Below are 22,406 nucleotides of genomic sequence, written 5' to 3'. Positions count from 1 at the left end.
TGACAGCTTCAGTTACTAGTTACTTTACAAACATCAAATATGAAGTTTATTAATTTTGATGTTTTTTTTATAAGTGAAACCCCCCAACAGTTTATACAAGTACAGCTGCATCAATGTTTTGTGGTTTATTTTGTAAATTTATCACACAATTTCAATACTTTTATCAATTATTATGGTTTAGGACTTAGATAACATTTTAGCGGAGGTTATGCAGGTTTTTAATGATATGAACCATTTGAATATACATATATAGAAATTACATCACAATAGGTAAAAATAACAGTGTAGGCACTGGCGGACTATTTGGATTGCAGAGTTCAAAGGGTTAAAACGTCCCAGCTTCGATTGTCTAAACTCAGTAATAACTGTAACTGGGTGTTACTGACCTCTTTCAAGGCGTTCCACAGATCTTCATCTGTGTGTTCGTCAAAAGGGTCCAAGTTCTTCCTCATGGAGCCTGTAAACAGCACTGGGTCCTGGAGAACAAGAGACGCCACTCTAAAGATTAGTCACTGAATCCAAAAATAAATCCTAAAATAAGACAGGTGTGGTATTAAGAGTTTTTAAGATGACATGTTTTTGAGGGATTATGTCCTGGTGTATAATTAAGTTACTCTTGTAGGTGATAAAGTGTAAAGTACTACTCATGGAAAACACTACTAAATTTAAATATTAGTAAGTGGCCAAATTAAGTTTAAATATTTGTTTTCTACAATGGATGATCCACTTGGGACAATTTCACTAGTTTTTTCCCCCATTTTTAAGAAGGGATTGATGGTAACAAATGACTTCTAAAAAAGGAAAACAATCCTGGATATCTGCAACTGACCATGTGCGGGCATCAGCAATTTAAGATTATTTAACAATGGCATTATAACTAATGATTAACTGCAGCCAGCTGTGTTCAGCCCAGCTATTTTCCCCAAAAAAAGACCCCGCAAGGCCAAACACAACACAGGTTATTTACAGCAGACTTAGAAATAAAGCTGATCAAACTCTGATCCTTTCTTCACTGAACTTACTGTGTTACTGCAGCACTGCTCTCCTTAATGACAGCCAGGCTCTACACTGCGAGCATTTAGCACCATGTGAGTGAAAATCACTGTACTGAGCGTCACTTTTACCTGTTAATGACAAACCTCGCCTAACGCAAGCCACATCAGTTGTTACTAATTCATGCTAATTAGTCTGTTGGGTTAAAGTGTTGTCTGTACTCGTCAAAGATCATCTGTGAGGGACGAACCTCCACTCTGACGCCACCATACAGGACTGAGTGTTTTCCAACAGAGTGATACATCTCCTCTCTAGCTGATCATGTCACATCAATTTCAGGAGGCGTTTATTATCGTACCAATGTTAAAAGCGTATCAACTCTATATTTTAAATCAGCATAGGCTTTATGTTTGTCCAAAATAACCCAGTTTGTATTAGTGGACAGTCTATCTTTCTAATATGACACATGCCAAAGTATCCTATTGTACAGTTTAGTGGGGAAAGGTATTTCTTACAGAATTGCTACAGAACTATGACCAATTTGTGAGGAGATAATGACGTTTTTTAGTTCAATCTGCCATTAATTTCCAGGCACTCACTCATAAAAGCTTTCTTCCTCCTGATCTAAAATGAGCTCATCACTGATGTCACTGATGTCACTTTTAATACACAAATACTGACCTGAGGAATGATGGACATCTTCTGGCGCAGGTCATGGAGGCCGATCTCAGAGGTCAAAACACCATCGATGTAGATCTTTCCCTGGGGCTCTGCCAGGCGGAAGAGAGCCGAGACCAGAGAGCTTTTCCCAGCGCCCGTCCTGCCCACAATACCAACCTGACACCCAGGGAAGAAGAAGCCAAGGTTTCATTCATCTGCTCAGCTTTAATGTGAAAATATCAGTATCTGGTGCTCTGAAGACGAAGATCTCAGACCTTCTCTTTGGGTCGGAACATTGCTTTCAGGTTCTGCAGCACCGGCGGTCCGTCAGCGCTGTAGGAGAAGCTGACCCGATCAAACGTCACCAGGCCTTTGCTGGGCCAGTCAGGAGGAGGACGCTTATTGGTTTCCCAGGGTGCTTCACTCTCCAGTTTAGTGTACTCCACCACTCTCTCCACTGAAGTCATCTGAAGACAGTAGAGTTAGTTAAGTTTCCAATGCGGTCAAACCAAAACTCAGCACTGTATAGAAATGTGTGCATGTGTTGGGTGAAGGACTATCTTCTTTCAGTGAAAATTCTTGGGTTTTGTCAATGAATGTTACTAATTCATTTTGTGTGAGAAATTTTAAAGATGAACCTCAAATAACTAAATAAATCACATAAATCCTTCATGTATCAGCTAAGTATTTATCTGCTTAAGTTGTAAATAAAATCAAAAACTAAAGGAATATCTTACCATGTTCTCCACCTCTGCACTCTGCCTGACGCCCCACTGGAACATGCCCATCAGTGTGACCGAGTAGGTCAGAGCCAAACCAACAGAGCCAGCGTCCAGCTCTAACAGAACCAGGAATAAGACGTCTTTTACAATTCAAACACCTGAGATCCCACATAATCCCAAAACATATTATTCATGTCTACATTTAATCATTTCTGACATGGTGATATCTGAAAATATAGTCAACAGTACAAAGATTAAAAATCTTCTTTACGGTCTCTGAGCAGCAGGCAGCCAAATGTGGTGACGGCAACAAAGATGGAGCAGATGCCGTCGAGGCGGACGGCGAACCAGCGAGAGGTGGTCAGAAACAGGAACCAGGCCGCTGTTCAGGATGGGGAAATGTTAAAGACACTGGAGGGACATCAGCTCACAAAAGCTTCCTCTTGATAATTAGTGAATGTGAACATGCTGATGAGAACCTGAGTGCAGGTCCTGAGCGGCGTCGAAGGTTTTCTGGAACCTCTCCTCTGCCCCAAAGGCTCGGATCGTCCACAGGCCCTGAAGAGACGACGACAGGTGGGAGAAGACTGGACTCCGAGCTGCAGGGCAGATGAAAAAGAGGGTGCACATGTATATTGGTTGTTGTGCCCAATATGCGTACTGTCCATGAAACTGATAAAGCACTGAAGCGCACACACTGTTGCATCATGGGACACTCACTGGTGGACTCGAGGCGCTTGATGTCCCTGGAGGTCTGCAGGAAGTAGCGACGTAGGTAGATGAAGAAGATGAGGAGGGGGAGCACAGGGATGAGGATCCAGGGGATCACTGACACCGATACAGCGATCACACCGAGAATCTGCAGGAACACCTGATTGGAGAGAATGCAAATAAAAAAAAAAAGTTCACATCTGAAATCCTGTTGTTTACCGTTCGATAATCACGTTAAATTAGGAATTTTAGCTGGTTAATTTGTTAATCAATGCTGCTTTAGGGTATGAACATCTGACCTGTAAGCTAAGCAATAGGAGACCGTAAGAACTAGAGACTGAAGTAACTCACTGTAACATATACATAAACACAGTAAACAAACAGTCCAAGGGGTTTTCCAGATATTTGATATGCTCTAAGTTACTGTCTCTGTACTCCATTCATGAACCCCTTTTGTTCTTAAACATTAAAGACCTGCATCAGTGCATCTTTATCTACTCTATGTTTTTGTTACTGTTCGCAGATAATACTAGCTACGTTCACATGTTTCCACTTATTTCTGAGTCAAATTCTTAATGACATAACTTGAACAAATTGTTTTTAAAAGGTCAATAATTAAATTTCTTAATATTGCCATTTACAAGTTATTGTAAATCTAATTGTTTTTTCTTTTCTTTCTGCAAAAGTGGTTTGAGTGAAACTTTTAAAGCTTTGAGCAAAACTTTGAACGCTTACAGGCATAAGTAAGTAAGAGGATGACACAGTACTCAGATATATCCATGAGTGGCAGCAGTCATCTTATTTTAATAACCTTTATGCAGTGTTCTTCAACTTAAGATGACAGATTGAATGGCCACGTGGTTATTAGTATTCATCAACTCTCTAATGAGCTGCTGTAACACTGCTGGGAAGTCTCTCCTCACCTGAATGAAGTCTACAAACGTCCACGGCAAGTTGGAATCCAGCTGGCCAATGTCCTTTGAAAACCTGTTCAAGACTCTTCCTGATGTGAGACAGGAGAGAATATAGAGAATGTCATGCTGTGGGACATTTAGCTTTATAATTTATAACTGTGTAGAGAATGAATCTTCTGATTGTAGTGAAATCAAAGTTAGTGTTAGTGATCCACCCCCACACAAAATTTAGTAAAGCTCCAATAATTCTTTCAGGAAGCGGATTATTGGATCAACCGGGCCGTCTAAATGCTTGCAAGTAGTTAGAACTCCCCAATTTTACAGTTAAGAGTTAAAATGGTAAGAGGGGAAGATATTTCCTTGCAAGTGACTTTTCATATGCATTACTATTAGCCCCAAATACTATCAAAAAATGCTTAATAGCTAAATGTCATGTTTAAACTTTTGCTCACCAATAGGGTTGATGTCAAAGAAGCGCACGGGTGTTCTGAGTATGCTGTTGAACATGCGGTTGTGCAGGGCCTGTGCACACCTCACCAGCACGTTGAACAGGATCAAATTCCTGATAAAGCCGAAAGCAATGGTGGCTACAGTCAAACCTGTAAGCGGCAGAAGATTCTCCTTTACACCAGTGACACAGCACACAGTAAGGACAGCGCAGGTGATGTGCTGAGCCAATGACAACGTATGTTTTTAGATCACCTCCATAAACGCCCAGGTAGAAGTTTGTGTCTAACTCTTTGGTGACGTTTGATCCGTTTTGGATGATGGTGCTGTTCGTAGTCAGCTTCTCTTGCTCGTCAGCCCTGACCAGTCGAAATGTTACACAAAGAATGGAAAGTAATTATACAAAATACTAGAGATTAATGTTCAGTATATTGTTTTCTTTTCTGTGGTTTTTATTCTCACCAGTAAGCCAGCCACCAGTCCTGCATGATGTATGCTACCTGGAAGATCAAAAAGAAATTAGCAATAGGTTAGGCGTGGCGTCTTCTCTAGATGCTTACATTTACTCCTCATGTGCAGGATAGTAAAACTGACTGAGCTAACATGTAGAAAGTGAAACCATGAAACCAACTTGGACTTTTCCTCATTCATTAGTGCCCTCCCTTGTGCTTCTTGCCTACCTGAGCCAGAAGGTTGACCAGCATGACGACCAGCAGTAGCAAGATGCTAGCTCCAGCTCGCAGATATTTGACATACAGATTCACGCCGATGGTTCCCTGAGCGCGACTCTCCTCTGCTACCGTCTGCACCACCTCTCCCTGTATGAGAGTTCACAGTTTAATAGCTTACAAACAACAATAACCATTTTAGCAAGACCAACTGACCTAAGGATGACGTAAGAGTTTGTCGTCCTTTAACAACTTAGCAAAACCGGATAAACTGTATTAACTTCCGGTAAGATGATGTAACAGGGAAATAAAAGCATTCCTCAAGGATCAATGTGCTAAATTAAAACTTACACTTTACATCAAACCACTACACACATCAGCACTGCCCTCCTGTGGAGAAATGAGGGCATCACACTTCAATTCAACAGACATGATGGTCATCTTCTACCTGTGGCCTGTCCTACGAAGCGAGGTAACTGGCTTATCCAGGTAACTTCAGTAATTTCATGACATCGGGTGTAACTTCCCAATTAACCCGTACAACATCGGTGGATAGGTGTTACCCGAGGTCTGTTGCCATGGCAATTTACGTTGCAGCTCTAAACTGCCCCGAGCAGGTTTTGTTCGTGGTTAGGTTACCCTGTTTATGTGGACTACACACCACACCTGTACTCAGTGTTAACGATGAGAAGTAGGCTATTATTACACACCACTTGATAAAATATGTTTAGATTTCATCCTGATATTTTCCACTGCACTTACAGCTGAAATTAAGTTATTCTGAACACAATAGCATTACTTTCACACAGCGAGCCCTGCGGCCTCTGTGATTTTAGGGAAATCTAGGAAATCTTAATTAACGGGCCAGTTTCTGAGATGTAGCCCATCTGTAGGCTATAATTGAATTATCCTAAGTGTTTTCACACATTTACATAAGACTATTTTATGTGTCCAAAAAAATACAGAGCCAGGGTGGGGCTTAATAAACAGAGGAAAAAAAATCCTAGATGAAAGTGTCAGGAACAAAAAGAAATTCCCTAAAATTAAAGTCACAAAAAATCCAAATCACTCTGGTGTTTTCTTTGCCCAATCCACGGCAAAGTCTCTAAGGCGCATAATATAGTGATTGTTGGCTAAACTCACGAGTATTTCGTCATTGCTAAATCCGATTGTGAAGTCTAATATAACTTTCCACTGCATGCCTAATGTGCGGCAAAGGTGTGTGTATTTGTGTGTGTCTATTTGCAGCCTGTGATGTACAAACCGGCAACTGGTCTCCATCTTTGACCGAGTGCACAGAGGAGGTCTGTGAGAGCACAGAGTTCTGGGACAGGGTTCTGTCCCTGGTGTGGATGTCCTGAGGCGGTTGTTGTTGCTCCTCCTCGTCATCTTTCTTCAGCAGGGAGGTGAAGTCCACTCCAGACTGCTGCAGCTCTGTGTACGTCCCTTTTGCCACCATGTGACCCTGAAGCGTGCGTGCACACACACACACACACACACACACACACACACACACACACAGCATTTGGGTTTACACACCACTGCCAACACCTAAACTATATCGTCATCATTTATACACAAACGTTGACATGTTTATGGTTACAATGAAGATACATTTCATCATTGCAAGATGCGGGTGCTGACCCCTTGAAACACTAACAGTCTGATGTCCGGCTGGTGACCTATGCACGATGTAATGTTCATTATGTTCTTGTGAGGAACAACATTTGGTCCGATTCTGCTACTCTATAAAAGAGTACCAGTAGAGTAGCTGACATTCTTAAGTTTGTCCTAAGACCAACGTGATCTCTTGTGTGCAAAGTAGACAATTTGACCTCAGGGTGGTGCTAGAGGACAGCCCACACACTATTCAATAAAAGTGACATGACCATCCTGCCATTAGATTGGAATATTTCTTGTATGTAAGTGAAAAATCAGGAGGCCATCATGGCACAGTTTCTCTTAAAATCGAGAACAAATCCATACATCTGAATTTTGGTTATGCATGAGACCCATCGTGCTGAAGAGTAAAACTAATGTGCACTGTCCAGACGGATATGTTGTCTTTTGGGAGACTGTAAATAAATGTGGTCACATAAGGGTTATTTTGACACTGTACAGTCACCAACCTCCTTGAGCACAACAATCTGGTCAGCTGCCTTCAGGTACTGCAGCTGGTGAGTGACCAGGATACGGGGCTTGTTCCTCAGCAGGCCACAGATACACCTAAAACATGCAGATACAGTGAAGATTGTGTCAGATTTTTAGCATATGTACATACTGTTAACATGCTGTTGGGGTTTATATCAAACAGATTTACTGTATCTGTGTGTACCTTTCAAATCCTCATTATAGTGGTTATGTAACCGTCTGTGGGACTTTAGTATCCAAGGAGGAAGAATGTAACAGGAAGAGTCGGGCCCATTTCAATTGTCTTTGTGACACTAGCAGCACCACACCTCTTCCTGGCTGAGGTCTAGTTGTGGCCTTTCAAACATTTATTTTTTTTAATCTTTGTCTGTTCTCCCCAACGTAGTCCAAATAACAACGTTACAACACCACTTAGATATCCATCACTAAGTGTAAACTTGAGGAGCCAGAACAGGAAAAAGCGATAAAGTAAATAAGCTACATTATGTAACAATGCAGATACATTTCCACCCCTCTTATTACGGGAACTTTCTCCTGCTGTGATCTGACGCTAAAGGCTTTCCGCTCCAGCTTTTAAGTGCTCTACTGGGGCGTGCTGACCAGAACACACCAGTGTTTTCCTGTTTGGTAGATCAAATAAATTCCCCGTGCTGTGGTTTAACAGCGTGTCACACCTTAACTTGCTGCTCTAATTTGTGCGTATGAGACCCGTGTAGATGTTTGGGTGGAATAAAACCACACAGACTTGACGGGTCACATACGGCGAGAAGAAGAGTTTATGCCTGAAACACTTTATGTAAACAGTAAAAATCACTCACTGGTCAAAAAGGTGTCTTCCGACCTCAGCGTCCACCGCACTTAAAGGATCGTCCAGGAGGTAGATGTCTGCATCCTGATAAACAGCCCTGACAAAACACACACACACATACACACGTTTGTTAGCGTCTACTGACAGCGTGAAGTAAGTGCCCCAAGTTTCAGTCATTGTTTTCTTACTTGCTGCTTGTTAGTTGCCTTTGATATATCCTTACTTAACTTAAATATAACTATCACCAAGTCATGTTCTCAGTTGTAATGTACTAACATGTTCTACAGATGCCTGTTTGAACTTGATTTTATAAAATATGAAAAATTTTGTTTGGACCAGTAGATTCTTGACCCACTTTCCCGACCAGGCCAGTGCCAAAAAACAATACTGTTGGACACTGAATTATGTCACACGTTCCTTAATTATTCATTCTTAAATATACAATCAAATCTATTAATAAACAACGTTTATGTTGTTTAACGTTTAAATTATTTTTTCATCAAAAAAACCCCCAAAAACCTTAGTGGTCATCTTGATTTAAAAAATATAAAGGCAATGCAACTTTTTTTACAGAGCGCATTTCATACACATGTGCAGTTCAATGTGCACAGATGACGAAGCAAGTCAGTGTCTATAACCCTTCAAAAGATTTGAGGGTAGATTTAAAAGTTGCCACGTTTGGGTTGCATCTAAGAGATTTTGGAAGTTTGTTCCAGGTGTAGGAAGAATAATATCTGGATGATGCTTCACCATCTTTTGTCTTAGGTCTATTAACAGTTAGTTTGTAGGTTTCCAGACGACTTTAGGGTTCTTGATGGTTCAAAGGGATTAAGAAGATATAGGAGATATTTTGACCCCAAGCTATTTACCGAACAGAATGACTAGAGAGGGCCAAAGAATTTAAGATAAGCTTTTCCAGGTCTGGTTTGGATGGTAGGTCTCTAATGCTTTAAAACATAGAGGTCAACTCTGACCTCTATTGTGAGACTGACAAATTCTCAGCACTTACTGAAAAACTCTTAAGTTTGTCTTTATTACTTAAATACATAAAACAAAACAGGTTAATAATGTGCACTGGTTCTTACCTCGCCAAGTTGACACGCGCTTTCTGCCCCCCGCTGAGTGTGGCTCCTCTGTCCCCGATCAGTGTCAGGTCTCCATCTGGGAGCAGCTCCAGGTCCTGACAGCACAACATAATTCATTTAGAACTATTGAGAAAACAGAGGAGCGTTTACACTAAACTTGTATTATATATTTTAACTTCGACTGGGAGGTCAAGATCAACAACACAGTGATGTTTCATTATGACAGCAGACAATAGCGAGGTGACAGGGAATGAGCAGGGAGAGAAAAGGTAAATAAACCAAACACGTCGCAACCACATGGTCCCAAACCTCTAGGCCACCAGGATGCCTCTCCAGAGTGATCTCTGAGGCTCCCTGCCCACTGCACCGTTCAAGTGACAATAATATAAATTTTATAATTCACATTACTGCTACCCAGCAGGAATTTTTTAAAAAGCTGACAGATATACAGTCTCAAAGCTTCTTAAGTATGTGTATTTTTTTGTTTTTCACATTGTTAAATCTGTGTAAACTGTTTTTCACAGTGTTAAATCTTTGGGTATTGAACTGTTGGCACAATAAAACAAGTCATCTATTGGGTTCTGAGAAATTTTTCTTATTTTAATCTGACTAATATAAATAAAATTAATCCAGTAATCAAACTGTCAGCAGGGTTTAAAAAAGCTGCACTTGATCTTTTACAGTGATTAGGAGACAGCTTATTTTATCTAAATTAAATCCTTACACAAGCTGACAATAACTGAGACACATAAGTGCATATAGAAACGCTGAATGAGTCAGCACATTGCCAACATGCGTTTGCCATTTGACTGCATATAAAACAATGGCCCGGGTTTATGGTTTATAGATAAGTCACCCAATCAAAGACAATAAATGTGTTTGATCAGCGTCAGAGCACAACAATTTATTCTGTAGTGTTGATTTTTATTTGGACAATTTAGGTTGCCCAATTATAACTCACAGGACTCACAAGTAACTCATTGACCAGAAGCAGCTCTTCAGGCCGGGTTAGAGATACCAGTAGTTACACAATGCAATCCATAGTTCAACCTCTGGTGTTAAAACCAGTCAGAGACCTCAGAAAGCATCATTGGGCATCCACTATTTTAACCCCGGTCGGAGTAATTCTCCATGGCCCAAACAAAGCAGGGAACGAACTGAGCTCAAACTGACATGCATGGGTGGGTTTCATGATTGATGAGGGTGTCATGATTGATGACCAGCTGTTTTCAGACCATGTTGCTGCCGTCTCTCAGTCGTGCTGCTTTGCTCTATACAACATTAGAAAAATCAGGCCCTACCTCACTCAGTATGCCACCCAGCTTCTGATACAAACCATGGTTATCTCTTGACTATTACAATGCTGTCCTAGCAGGTCTTCCAGCTTGTGCAGTGAAACCCCTACAAATGGTTCAGAGCGCAGCAGAGCGTCTGGTTTTTGATCAGCCCAAAAGGACTCATGTCACTCCATTACTCAGTGACCTCCACTGGCTACCCATGGCCTCCCAAATCAAATTCAAGTCACTAACGCTCGCATACAGAGTGACTACTGGGTCTGGACCCATCTACCTAAACTCCATAATACAAGCTTACGATCCTTCACGGCCACTGCGCTCCTCCAACCAACGCCGCCTGGCTCTGCCATCCCTTCACACAAAGCAATCTCATTCCCGGCTGTTCTCATCTGTGACACCACGATGGTAGAACGAGCTACCACACGCCATCAGAGCAGGGACGTCCCTCTCTAACTTCAAGAAGCTCTTAAACTCATCTCTTCTGAGAACACCTCTAACCCCTAACATGCACTTCCTTTGCTCTTCTTCTTCTATCCCCTTACAATGTCTTGTATTGATTGCACTATTTCATTAACTCTTACTTCTTTCCCTAGGTATTTACCCCATTGATGCCATACGTGCTAAAAGTTCTTCCTAGTATTTATTGCTGCTCTTACTAGTATTTATAGTCACTTGTAGATCTCTTACTGTATTGATGCTTTATTGACGCTTGTATGTTGTTCCTCAAATGTAAGTCACTCTGGATAAAAGCGTCTGCCAAATGAGTAAATGCATTGCATGGCTGGGAAAAAAATGAGTGACCACTGAGAGCATACTAACATTTTAAACCAGAAAGTAGCACCACCCACAACAGTCTTCAGTCAAGCCTCTGTTGCGGAGTCCTTTTATCACGCTGCCATTCAAATACAGTCAGGCTTCAGGCAGAAAGATAAAGCTGCTGCCTGAGAATCATTTTTGTCACGTCGCTGCTGTCAATGGCTGAGGAAAGAATGAATGAATAGCACCTAGTCAGCTTAGAGCTATTGTGACGTGACATGCACCGGCTGCTGCTGTGCTTGAACTGGCAAACCAGCAGCTGGTTAGAGAAATCTCACAGACCGATAGCCTCGGCTTATATATCAGCTAATATCCATAAATCGTCTTCAAGCCCCTGAAAACTTGGTTCAAAATCATAATATTTTTTTTAACATTAATCGCAATGTAAATGTAATGCACTTGTATATTTTTTCAAGTCTGTCTTAAAACATCTCACATAACGGTCATTAAGTGGGTAAATGATCATTGTGCCATCATCAGAATATAAATAAAAAGGTACAAGGTCAATTTAATAGTCATATTACAACAGAGTTACAAAATTAATTGCAGTTTAGTCTGGAATATCTGGAAATATCAGATCTGGGGGATAAATCGGAATTGAGCATTAAGCCCTTCAGTGTGAACGCGAACTGGAAAAGATGTGACTTGGGACGTTCACACAGTTTTGGATTGCCAGATTTGGTCACTTTGGCCTGCAGTCTGAATGCAGTCTAAGATCAGACTGCTGGGTGTCACCTATGTGTCTTTCAGACAGTATCCTGCTGCCAGCTGCTCTCTATCTAACATAATCCTGGACTCAGAAACCAACACAGCCCCCATCTGCCCATGAACACCCGTTTAATTTATTCATGCACTGCACTGGTACACCTGATCCACATGACTTTAACAGACTGGGCAACGTGTCAATAATTATCATGACCATACTACCCTGCTTACTATTAACAGCAATACTGCAAACATGTCATAAATCTGGGTTAGCCTGCTAACTTTGGGATTAATCCTGTTTTATCAATCTCATAGAGACAGCATAAAGAACACTATTATTACCCAATGATTGATAAGGCCAGAATTAACAATCTGTTGATAACAACCTTTGTGAGACCAGTTATCCACGATTGCCACCGTTAGGTTTAGAGAGAATAAGGTCACAGTGTGTTGCCTGTCCTGTTTTCTACATGTAATGAGTTAAACCTTTAAAACTAAACTGTAATGTGTACTAGATGTACTTCAATTGCTCACCCTCTTTAGAGCGCAGGCTTTAAGGACTCTCTCATACTTCTGGGGGTTGTGCTCTTTCCCAAATAAGATGTTACTGCGGATGGTTCCAGGGAACACCCAGGGCTGCTGGGAGGCATAGGTCAGCTGACCTTTGGACTTCAGCACCCCTTTTTCATTAGGCAGCTCTCCCAGGATGGAACTCAATAGCGATGACTGGATGGACATGCAGACACAACAAAAGGTAAGACATGAGGTGGAGGAAAATGTACACAAACTATAGGAGTTTTAGGACTGAAGGAACTTTTTTATAGTTCTTTCAACAGTTGGAGGACCGCCCGTGAAATGATGACAGATAACTGACCTTTCCAGCTCCCACTGGTCCAATTACAGCCAACAGCTGTTGGGAGTTCAGTGTGAAGGAGACGTTCTGCAGAGACGGTGCATCCAGACTCTGCAGGAGGCACAAAACATTTTTAAACATTAAAATATGGCCTCAGAAATGATGCAACAACGTCTGAAAGACTTTATTTCCCCCTTAATAACACAGCTGCACAGTGCACATAGCTTAAAGTAATCTAAATTTAGAATAGTAACCTACCTGAACGGTACACGTATTTATACTGTATATTGTTTTTATACTTATTTTTCATAAGTCAATCTTGCATACCTTTTTGACTTGACATACCTTTTTATATTTTTGCACATTGCACTACAAGTTTGTACCTTGTTTTGTACCTTGTGTGTTTACCTATCTTATGTGTAGTCTGAATGTTTGCTTAACGCCCCCTGAACAGGGGACCAAGAGAATGCAATGTACTGTGCTGCACAGTTGATTTATACAAGATAAAAAAAATTAACTCTTGATAATGCACTGCCCTTAAGTATGCATAACTGTCTTAAACATTCACTCCCTTCACAGTGGTCATGAAGGGGAAATTAGCTTTAGAGACCAAAACTGTTTCTGGTACCAGGTTGTAAACATGTTTATTTGGGTGTAAAGTTGGGCATTTTAACAGGTTGGTCTAACAGGTTTGAAGATAGTCTCAAGTGGCCATTCCATGAACTGAAGAACTGTAGCGGTAAGTATATGACTGATAAGACAGCAGGTCATCTAATATTCTGTACTTTTACACCTGTTTTTTTTTAAATGACCAATAAGATAGGAATATATATATTAATAACATACATTACATGTGTATGTCATTTTGCACTGTACTAGCAGTGGTTTAATCTTGTGAATTGTGTAGTATGTAGCGGACACAAGGTATCTGACCTTGTCCCAGTAGCAGGTCAAGTCCTGGATCTCCACTAAGGCATCCTTTTTTTCATCCTGTGGTAGTGCAGTGCTGCTTTTTGTGATCTCATCTAGCAACAGGAACTCCTTAATCATAAAAAAAAGAAACAATAGAGTCAGTGCCAAGCAGCCATAACAGCAAAATTATTTCCACTATTGTATCCACAAGTATTACATAAGGTGCACACATGAATGGTCGAGGTATGTCTTTAGATTCAAATAAATTTCATTTATAAGGCGCCCATTCAGAAGTTGTCATTGCTTTTTTCATAGCGCAGGTTTAGACTGTATTTTGCTGTATAGACTGCATTTTAGTGCAGTGGTCAAGTAAACTGACAGTTTAGCAGGTTTAAAATGACATTTCAAGTAAACCATGTCTTTATGACAAAAGAAAAAAGGAGGGGGGTGGTGGCTTTACAAAGCTGGGCCTTCAAGATGATGTCATGGGAGAACAGCAGTGCTGGGATTAAATTGTTGGAGATATCTTTTGATAACAAAAGAACAGGATACAACACTCACACTGTAGCTTTTTATTTACTTTTATATGCTGTCATTTAAAACAAGACCAGGGAAGACTTTGCTAACTGAAGACTAGTATAGAAAAATAATATTTGTATATTTTGTTGGGATTTAAGATGATGTGAGAGGAGGGCTGAACCAGAGATGAGTGTGAATAATGTGCAAGGAAGCTTCTGCAGTCTGATCTGCACAGGATCACAAACCAGAGAGAAGCACTGCCCCATTCTGCAGAAGCAAGTCTGTCTGTAAACTGCAAGGAGGAGGAATTATTTCCAGGGGAGACAATGACCATAAAACATGCACTAATGCTGTGCCAGGAGTATCTCAAGTCCAACTATGGGCCAGGTCTGCTCGCTGGCATTTTTCTCCCACATCAGACATTTAATAGCAACAGCAGCATGCCTTTTATATTGACACCTTAGCAAAAACTGCTATTTTATAAATACAATTTGACAAAATAAATCAACAAAATGTGCATTTTAAGGAACAGGCATTTGCATCCAAGCACTGCACCTGAATCCTGCGGATGCTGACGCGGGTCTCAAACAGCTTCTCGATGGCACTGGGGAAGAAGAGTGTGACGGTGAGCCGCACGGCACTGTACAGCGACACCGTCACAAACACACGGCTGGCTGAGATGGTGTTTCCCAGAAGGACGTAGAGGGTGAAGGTGACAAAGACAATGATCTTGCTGGCGCAGAAGAAGGAGGCCATGTTGAGACCTCGTAGGTAGGAGCTCTTCATGATCTTGGAGATCTCCTTCCTAAGACGACAAAGCGGTTCCAATAATCAATGACCTAAAGCTTCATTTTTAGGGATAATCATTCACATCATGAAATTTCCTAATGAAGGGGTGAATGGTTGAGTCTAAAATGCCTTTATTAGAAGCACATGAATCTACTCAGAATTTGGCTTTAATCTTTGAATTGCACTCTTAATCCAGATCACATCAGTTAGTGAAAATGTTGGTCTTTGGCAGAGGAGGACTTTAATACCTACATCCCTGGCAAACCTATCCTGGCCAGAGAACAAGATTAAGTTTGTCTAAATTCAGAACACTTCACATCAAATAAGTCTCATGATCATTCACCATATCACCACCACGGGGGTAAGTCTGTGGCACAGAACTTTAAAATGGTCCGACAGATAGATAAAAGATACAGGAAACGTCATTTAGAGTGTCTCTTCCATATCTACATATATATCAAACAGGATGTACTTGTTAATATCACAGGAGTTTATTTACATCAAGTCCAGACCCCAGGGTGATATGGGTGTTTAAATTAGATGAATAAAATCAAGAGGGCCACGGAAATAAAGACATGTGGTATGGCAACACACAAAGGATAACAGTAACAGAGGAATCTCACATTCATAAACTGCAGGCTATATTTGACCAAGATGAACCAGTGACCACAGAGCAGCTTCACAGAGCTAAAGCCAACAGGAAAACCTAATGGAAAGTCGTCTCTGCTGAACGCTGACGGAGTATCAGTACAACTGAGGAATGGGACTGGCTAATGCCTCACACACACACACACACACACACACACACACACACACACACGTCAAATCGATTCAACGACCCAGTGACTACCATCACTAATCTCCTTCTGAAATCAGAACTAGTTGCAAATATCCTTTTTCTTCACCTGGATTAAGCTCCTTGGAAGTTTTGTGGTGAAAAAAAAACACAAATCAGCCAAATGCTCCTCTTTTACCTGTAACAGAAGTCATCGTCTTTCAACACTGTTAATCACATCGTAACGAATACATCCATTTGAGAGAAGAGGGTGTGCTCTAAAACCTGACCAGCACAATGCCAGCTGGGTGTGGTTTCCACTCTTAATCCAATACGGCACACAAAACAGCACATAAACAATACCGTATTGTTTAATAGTCAGTATTGGGCCTGAATTCAACTGGCAAATTGTCCTGTACTCACTGTGCCACCAACTGAAAGCTGTACAAACATGACATTAAAAAGTTAAACACAGCATCTCCAGCACCAGCTTCTGTTTGTTTATCAGCTCATTCAACGTAATATCTGCTCCCTGCATATCATTTCTGCAGGTTTCCGCACCGTTCACCATGTAAACCATCACGCCAGCATGGAGTGCAGTCATTGCCCGCTCCCCCCTTTTTTTAAAACCCAGTGTCCAAACAAGTAAAAACAATTAACACAGGAGCAATTTACAGCAACTAATGGCATTTTTAAGAGCTGATGGCAATTGTGTTTTATATAGCACCAGTTCATAACATAAGTTATCTCATTGCACTTTTCATATAGAGCAGGTCTAATACTCTTTGTAATATTATTTACAGAGACCCAATAATCCACACCATGAGCAAGCACTTGGCGAGAAACACTATTACCTATTTAGATCCAAATATTTTAATCTGATTTTGAGTTTTCTGTACCTTTAGTTTAAGATAGAGTGTAAAACTGTGTGGAGGCTAGTTAAATTTAGTAATCTGCACGACAAGCCTCTAAATGACAGCGTTTATGCGGTGAATGTTGTGAATTTGTAATTTGCCCTCCATCACTGGTGGATATTGTAGGAAATATGATCATCGGCGAAAAAATTTAATATTGCACATAGAACTGATGGTCTCTCCCAAACATCCTGCATTTGACCTCTGACTCAAGAGAAAAACTACCCCAAATATCCTGTCTTCAATTTCTTCTGAACATAAACAACAAATCACGACAGGACTCAAGGTATGACATTAAGGGAAATTAAGTGACCACTGCACTGTTTCACAATAGCCCCAGGTCTGAAAACCTTGCCAGGGAACACCAACAGTAATAGGTTAAGTTAATTTATGACCTTCAATAATCCACCCTCAGGATGAAATCTGGTCTTCATCGATAATAACCTATCCAGGAAAGAAGGGACAAAGAAACCAACTTTTCAATTCAGAGTCAAACGTACATTAATTAATCTACCGTGTTAATTAATATAAGTTTGATTTCGACGTGCTGATTTTGATGAACTACTTGAAACTAGTTACACATATCTATTAACACAGAAAGAAGTAATGTCAGCTATCACACCTGTGCTACTTTACCCCTCCTCTTTCCACCCCTTTCAGAGACAAAGAACAGGGAGGCGGAAACACTTTCCTGGTGATACAGACCGATAGATTCAGTGTAAAACAGAACATCTTCTATTAATACTAACATGTATTGATTTTTTTTTTTGACATTTTAAACCTGGATTGACAGTCTATTTTATTTGCTAAGTGGATGATTCTATTATTCATACAATATGCGTTTAGTGTCTTTCAGGCCAGGTTTTCAAACATGGAAGAATAAAATTGGTAACAAACTTTATTAATTCTTTAGGAAAGTAATTAGAACAAGAAAATAATTAAGACAGAATAGACTTCGTGGGTGGAGCAAGTTTTGAGCTATTGACCATCTATCGCAGCCCCCTGGACAGAAGACTATAAAGCTAGGAGTGACTTCAGGGATCCTGCTGCTTCTGATCTGGCTCCGCTTCTTCTTTTTGATGCTCTTCTTGTTGGTCCTGAGAATCAACTGAATACCAAGCTGCACAGAACATCCTGAAGGCAAACATCCAGCATTCTAACATAACAAATGTTAGCAAAGTCAAAACTATGACAAACCCAGATGCTTAACTAAAAGTTCTGTGTCTCATAGCCGCCTGTGGACCTTCTGTCTGGACCATAGACTGTATATAAGAAGTGGACGTAGTCATTGTAACGTCACCCGTTGGTTTGTGGACTGCTGTTTTGAAGCCTCGAGTTTGGCCGATAGGGCCATGTTGAGTTTTTGCAACCAGTGGCACCGGACATAACCATATTTGGATGAGACGGTGGAGCTAATGGCTGTGTACGGCACTGGTTAAATTTACTCAGTGCTGTGGGTTCGAGTCACTCGTTGGACAGAAACCTGGCTGGGAAATGATGATTGTGTAAGCCTCAATGAATCCACTCCTCCCAGTCATAGTAATACGCACATACCTTGAGGCACTGGTTGAGGAGGTGGAGTTGCAGCTATTTTTCATTCAGACCTTTTAGTTAAATCAAACCCCAAACTAAGTTATGGCTCTTTTGAAAGCCTTGTTCTTGTTATTTCAAACCTGGACAACTATGCAGCAGATTTTATTAGTTATCCTTACTCACAATTTTTATCAGACATTTTATCTGACTTAGTCCTTAAAACAGATAAAGTAATGATAGTAGGGGATTTTAATATTCATGTGGACGTCGAGAAGGACAGGCTCAGACCTGCATTTAGTTCACTGCTTGATTTGGTTGGCTTCTGTCAAAGCGTTCAAAAACCCACACACTTTTTCAACCATACCCTCGACCTGGTATTAACATATGGTATTGAAATTAAAAACTTGGTGGTCTTTCCTCATAATCCCATTTTATCTGACCACTATCTATTATTTTTTGAGTTCCAATTGTTGAACTTCAAGCTACCAAGCAAATACGCCTATACTAGATCCCTATCTGATGGTGCTGTAGTTAAGTTTAAGGATTCAATTGCATCAGTGTGTAACTCAATTCAGTGTTTCATAATACCTCCAATAGACTCCTATGCTAACGTAAATCCCTCAAAAATTGACACTATAGCACTACAGGGCTGCTCGGAATGACTCTGGACATTGTTGCTCCTTTGAAAAAGAAGCGGATTATAACACAGAAGACTAGCTCCATGGTACAACAGTCAAAACACGCAAGTTAAAGAGAGCATCACGGAAACGTGAGAGGAAATGGCATCTTACACATCAAGAAGATTCTCATTCAGTGTGGCAGGATAGTTTGAAAATGTATAGGAAGGCCCCTGCAGCGCCAGAGCAGCCTATTACTGAAAATTAATAGAGGAAAATAAGAACAATCCCAGGGTCCTCTTCAACACTGTAGCCAGATTGACGGGAAGCCACAGCTCTAATGAACAAGTTGTCCCTCTTGACCTCAGTAGTGACATTTTTATGAACCATTTTAATGACAAAATTTTAGTTATTAGAAAGAAAATTCAGCACCTCCTGCCTTCAATGGATGCCAACCTGCCCTTAGTCTCCTCCCCATCAGCCTACAACAACTTACTTCAGTTGTGTCCTCGTCCAAACCAATGACCTGCCTCACAGACCCCTTCCCGACCAAACTGCTCAAAGAGGTTTTGCCCTCAGTTGGCACTTCTTTGTTAAATATTATCAACCTTTCCTTGACAACAGGCTATGTACCTCAGTTCTTTAAGGAAGCGGTTATTAAACCACTTCTTAAAAAGCCTGCTCTTGATCCAAGGGTTTTAGACAGTTTACAGACTGATATCAAACCTTCCTTTCATATCAAAGATCCTTGAAAAAAATGTAGCAAATCAACTCTGATTATCTGATATCTGATGACATATTCGAAACATTTCAGTCAGGTTTCAGAATGCATCATAGTACAGAGACAACACTTGTAAAAAAAATCTCTAATGATCTTTTAACAGCATCACATAAAGGATTAGACTCTATTGTTCTTGTTAAACTCTAAGTGCAGCATTTGATACAACTGATCACCATATTTTACTACAGAGACTTGAACACTTAATCGCCATTAAAGGAACTGCTTTAAGCTGGTTTAAATCCTACTTAATATATTTCACTCAGGCTTCCCATATAACCTCACAGCTGCTGAACAGTGAATAACGGTGATTTCACTGATCAGTGCCAAAGTTATCCATTTTTCTGATCAATCTGGTCCTCAATCATTTAGCAATTATTCATCGCTGTATTCATTACATTAATTTATCCTGTTCATTTGTGTGTCTAGTAGTTATCAGTTGTGTAAGCAATAAATGTTGTTCTGTAACTTACTTTCAGTCACTTTATGTTTCTTGAATGGACAAGAGAAACAACTTTTAAACAATTTTAAATGAATGTTAATGGTGAAGTAGTGTATTCACTACATATTGGGAAAAATCATATAAAATATAAATACAAAATGGCAATGCAAATATTAGGCATGTGGTACCGAAACGGTATAACTTCTATATATTCTATAGACACTAAACCTAAAAAAAAATAAAAAAACCTCATTTGATTTGTGACCTCTGTACATAATCTAAAACCACAAGAGGTTTTTACCTTCTGACCTCAGAGACCAGAGCAGCAAAGGGGGTCTCCCAGGCGTACATCTTTATGATCCTAATTCCAGACACCACCTCGTTCATTGTGCGGATTCTGTTGTCAGTCAGTCCTGCTGTCTTACTCCTGTAAAGGAAATGTTTGTTTACTTAAATACTGGAGAAATACAGCTCAACAGGAAAGACAATAAAATGTGACAATATTCAAAATAATTTTGTAGAGGACTTAAAATGTGCTCTGATTCCTACTCAGTTTGAAACACATTTCTCCATCTATTATGCCACAAACTGCATAATGAATAAAGGTTTAACAATTGGAACAACAGTACAGTGTGTAACCAGGCAGCTGCGCCCTGCAGTACTAGTATTGAAACAGATTAACAACTATATATTACTTGACCCTTGTCCAGTACTTACTTTACATGCAGCAGCGACTCCATTAACCGTCAACGAAGACTAAAGTTCTAAAAATAACCCGACTGGAACAATCTCTTATGTTTTCATGTCCCCAAAGAGTCATTTAATGATGATTTAACAGTGATTCAGCAAATTACGTTTCAGTAACAGTCGTGTTTCTATTATTTGTTGAGTATTTGCATCTGTATTTATTGATTTTCTGGTTGTGAATTCATTATTGAATCGCCCCAGAATATGATGATGTGTCCTTTCAACATGGGAAACTTATATCAAAGCAGACACCCAGGAATGATCATCCACACATGTGACTGAATGGAAATGAAGATAAATGGTGTTAAAAAAAAGAAGGAAAAAAAAGTGTCTCTTGCCGACAGGAAGACTTTAATAGTCTCCATAATAAAAGGTCCTTTTGTTGTTCGGACCCACAATGAACACAGAGTCTGAATCTGAAACTTGGGTGATACACTTTTCGTTTAATCCGTTCTCTGTCTTCACTCTAGTGTGAAACTCCACTGATTGTGGTGTATCAGAACAGACAGATAAGGCAGCAGTCGTCTTATGTGCATTTTTACAATCACAATGCCAACTCAACCATCGGGTAGGGCATTGTCCATCAGCCCAACCCTAGCGTGTCAGTCACTAAAATCCTTCTGTGAAGGCTGCTTTCGTGCATCCTCGGAGCACAAATGAGAGCTTTGGGACAGCATGCAAGATGATGAACCAGAACAACTTCCGGTTCAAGCGAGTCGGGAATAAATGTCAAGAGAATTCAGATATACAAGGTCATTTTAGTAGTGACCTCTATCCACAGTGAATCACATGAACAATAGAAAAACTGCTAAGTCTTGTTGTCTTCAGCTTCTTGTATGTTGGCAAACAAGACTGCAAATCTAGTAGGAGTGGGACAGGACTAATTCATGGACACAACGAGACAGCAGTTTGTGTAGACAGAGGGCTGAATAAAGAAAGTAAAATAGGCATTTACAAATTCAACCAGTTTAGTTTGCAACCTGACTGTTCAACCAACTCTCAATGTTAAGTAGCAGTGAAATCTGCTTCCGACAGTAGTCCTTTCAGCCGGCAAAATAAATGGCTTTCTACTAGAAATGCTGCTTGTTTACTTCTGTGTGAAATTAAAGAACCAGTTCTTTTTTTAAAATTACCTATTGTTAAGTGGAAAATCTGCTGTGTGCCGTTCTAGCTTGTAAAGCATAGCTAAAGTAACTAAAGGCTTAAAAGGGTGAATTTCCAAGGTTTCAGCTTGACTGGAATATCCAGACTCATAGTGAGTGTGTGTCTGTGTGTGTCTGTGTGTCTGTGTTACCTGAATTTAGAAAAGAGCCTTCCAAACATGGTTTGCACTGGCATCAGAAACATTAGGACCACCATGCCTGCCAAGCACGATGGACCGATCTCCGCCCACAGCAGCCCCACGACCACTGCTGCCTGGAGGGGCCCCACCCACAGGAAGTGCAGGAAAATTGTCACCTATTAAAGAGAACTTGCTGTGAATGAGCTGCAACATGATCAGGAACGCATGCAAATATATGACTAAACTATTTCTTCAACACATCTGAGTCAC

General features: G+C 40.4%; 1 protein-coding gene across 1 annotated transcript in view; it reads right to left on the bottom strand.

Moving 5' to 3' along the window:
- Positions 1–22,406, bottom strand: part of abcc4 (ATP-binding cassette, sub-family C (CFTR/MRP), member 4) — a 42,323-nt gene that overhangs the window by 5,115 nt on the left and 14,802 nt on the right. Inside the window, exons 6-27 of the mRNA XM_038717021.1 lie at positions 22,149–22,312; positions 20,409–20,534; positions 14,815–15,064; positions 13,762–13,869; positions 12,850–12,939; positions 12,510–12,701; positions 9,160–9,254; positions 8,085–8,171; positions 7,245–7,341; positions 6,380–6,580; positions 5,128–5,265; positions 4,910–4,947; positions 4,703–4,806; positions 4,453–4,599; positions 4,010–4,089; positions 3,096–3,246; positions 2,855–2,974; positions 2,647–2,757; positions 2,391–2,491; positions 1,929–2,120; positions 1,675–1,830; positions 387–476 (exon numbers count right to left, since the gene is read on the bottom strand). Coding sequence (XP_038572949.1) covers positions 387–476; positions 1,675–1,830; positions 1,929–2,120; positions 2,391–2,491; positions 2,647–2,757; positions 2,855–2,974; positions 3,096–3,246; positions 4,010–4,089; positions 4,453–4,599; positions 4,703–4,806; positions 4,910–4,947; positions 5,128–5,265; positions 6,380–6,580; positions 7,245–7,341; positions 8,085–8,171; positions 9,160–9,254; positions 12,510–12,701; positions 12,850–12,939; positions 13,762–13,869; positions 14,815–15,064; positions 20,409–20,534; positions 22,149–22,312 — 2,838 coding nt within the window. The remainder of the gene's footprint in view (positions 1–386; positions 477–1,674; positions 1,831–1,928; positions 2,121–2,390; positions 2,492–2,646; positions 2,758–2,854; positions 2,975–3,095; positions 3,247–4,009; positions 4,090–4,452; positions 4,600–4,702; positions 4,807–4,909; positions 4,948–5,127; positions 5,266–6,379; positions 6,581–7,244; positions 7,342–8,084; positions 8,172–9,159; positions 9,255–12,509; positions 12,702–12,849; positions 12,940–13,761; positions 13,870–14,814; positions 15,065–20,408; positions 20,535–22,148; positions 22,313–22,406) is intronic.

This window comes from Micropterus salmoides, unplaced genomic scaffold (genome assembly GCF_014851395.1).
Source record: "Micropterus salmoides isolate LMB-PRFRI ecotype aquatic unplaced genomic scaffold, ASM1485139v1 Ms_hic_scaffold_1, whole genome shotgun sequence".
Taxonomy (NCBI): domain Eukaryota; kingdom Metazoa; phylum Chordata; class Actinopteri; order Centrarchiformes; family Centrarchidae; genus Micropterus; species Micropterus salmoides.
Note: the sequence above shows the minus strand (reverse complement) of the source record. Positions and strands in the feature narration are given on the sequence as shown.